General features: G+C 44.2%; 1 protein-coding gene across 1 annotated transcript in view; it reads right to left on the bottom strand.

The window, feature by feature from the left end:
• Positions 1 to 1,840, bottom strand: part of LOC116378507 (protein disulfide-isomerase A5-like) — a 7,032-nt gene extending 5,192 nt beyond the window's left edge. Inside the window, exon 1 of the mRNA XM_031840397.1 lies at positions 481 to 1,840. Within this exon, the coding sequence (XP_031696257.1) occupies positions 481 to 560 (80 nt within the window). The 5' untranslated portion in view covers positions 561 to 1,840. The remainder of the gene's footprint in view (positions 1 to 480) is intronic.
• Between the last annotated feature and the right edge of the window lie 17 nt (positions 1,841 to 1,857).

Genomic DNA, 1,857 nt, shown 5'->3' with positions numbered 1-1,857 from the left:
TCCCCGGAATGAACAAACACCATCGGTCACACTCTCGGCCAGAGTAGCATTAAAGCTAGCGAGCTAGCTAACAAACCAGCTGTCTAGTTTCATCTGATGGCTGATAAATATTTACTGACATGAAGAGTTTTAACACCTCCTGTTTCCATGTTAATGTTTTTATCAGTGAACTACTAGTCACAGTCACGTGATCACGGCTTCACTACGCAGAGTATAAGCTACGCTCTGCAGTTGCTCCCGCCTCCTTTGAGTTTACTTTCTTTCAAAGGGAATACCAGACTTTCTCCTTTACACCTTGAGGAAGCCAGTTGTGAAACCTCAAGGACCACCGCTGCAGGTTTGTCCGTGCGCCACCGTCACGTCTGCTGGTGTACGAGAGGCCTGGACTTCATGTTTGAAGTGGCCTCGCTCTGATGTTGGCAGCCTTGGAAGTGAAGGGGCCGAGCCTTAAGTGAGACGGATGAGAGGACTCAAACTCACTCAAAGTAGCAGAAGGTCGGGTAGCCTTTGACGTTGTACTCCTGCTTGAGGCCATCAAACTCAGCCGGGTGCACATTCATCCCCGCCAGTACCTGAAAGCAAATGAATACAATAAATGAATAAAAAGCAAAATGAGCCGTGGGTTAGGAAAGAGAGGGCAGCAGAAGGAGAAGATGAAACATGGAAACAGGTTAGTCGTCATCAGAGGGCTTCGGGTTATAAAGATGGATGACAAGAAGAATAAAAAGAGACGGCTCTGTGAATCAATGTAGACCTTTTTAATAACAAACTTTTATCTAGGTGTAGACATTTAATGAACTTAGACAATTTAAATAGTAAAGTTATTCATTCAGCATCAGGAGTAAGAACCTATAGACGAACGAGCAGCCGTGAGAAGAGGGAAGCACAACGCTACCGTTAGCATGATAACGTGTCAACGTCGGCAATAAATCTACAGGAAACGACTCTCCACATTCATCTGAGAGACTAGATGTAGAAGCTGAGACGTGTTGTACAACCTGACAGACAAACTATTTAAATAGTTCTCCGGAGCACTATTAGTCTCTGACAACATATCTCAGCCTCACACACACACTCCTCTCTGATCTGCACAGAGAGCGTGTGTGATCCTGGTAATTACATCTTCACTACTTATAGAGCATGTTTGATAATCAAACAAACATGCAGTTAATGGTCTTTTAATCCTTCCCTGCTGATCTGCTTCCCTGTCTCCTCAGGCAGCTGCCTCCCTCACATTCTTCTTCTGTTTATGAGCACAAAGTGTTTGTTCCCCTCTAGCCCATCACACATGCCCGTGGTTGCGTTTTGTTCATGCATCTCTGGAAGAAAAGCACATTACAGCAGCTGAGAGCAGAGCTCCTCGGTGTTGTAAATGCTGCTCGTCTGCGAGCTGACAACGTGGGTCTTTAGGGGACCCGAGAGACCAGAGAGGAGAAGAAAACAGGATGAAAAGAGGAGAAAAGAAGGAGAGCTAGGAGGTAAACACAAAGAGTGGACAGGCTGAAGTGACATTTAATCCATACAGAGGGTGTAAACTTCAGCTGGAACCACATTAGGCCTTAATTGTTGCTACAGGTGTCAGCTGAGAACCACCTAAGAAACACATTATATACAAAGTAATGTCATACCTGTACAATAACATGAAGCTCTGGAATCATTAAAATAATAGACTTGTGGCATGATGCTGTAATATCTCCGGTGGGTCGATGCAAACCAAAAACACAGAAAGTGTAAATCAAGTCCAGCAGAGACGGGATCAGGGTCTCTAAGTTACCTTTAAATGCCAACTGTGTTATTATCCTGCTATCTATCATGCAAAGGTTGCTGAGGTTTAGCAGCAAATAAATAAATAAATAT

Source organism: Anarrhichthys ocellatus, unplaced genomic scaffold, assembly GCF_004355925.1.
Source record: "Anarrhichthys ocellatus isolate YVR2014 unplaced genomic scaffold, GSC_Weel_1.0 scaffold2701, whole genome shotgun sequence".
NCBI classification, from domain to species: Eukaryota; Metazoa; Chordata; class Actinopteri; order Perciformes; family Anarhichadidae; genus Anarrhichthys; species Anarrhichthys ocellatus.
The sequence above is the reverse complement of the archived record's forward strand: the minus strand, read 5'-3'. Positions and strand labels throughout refer to the sequence as shown.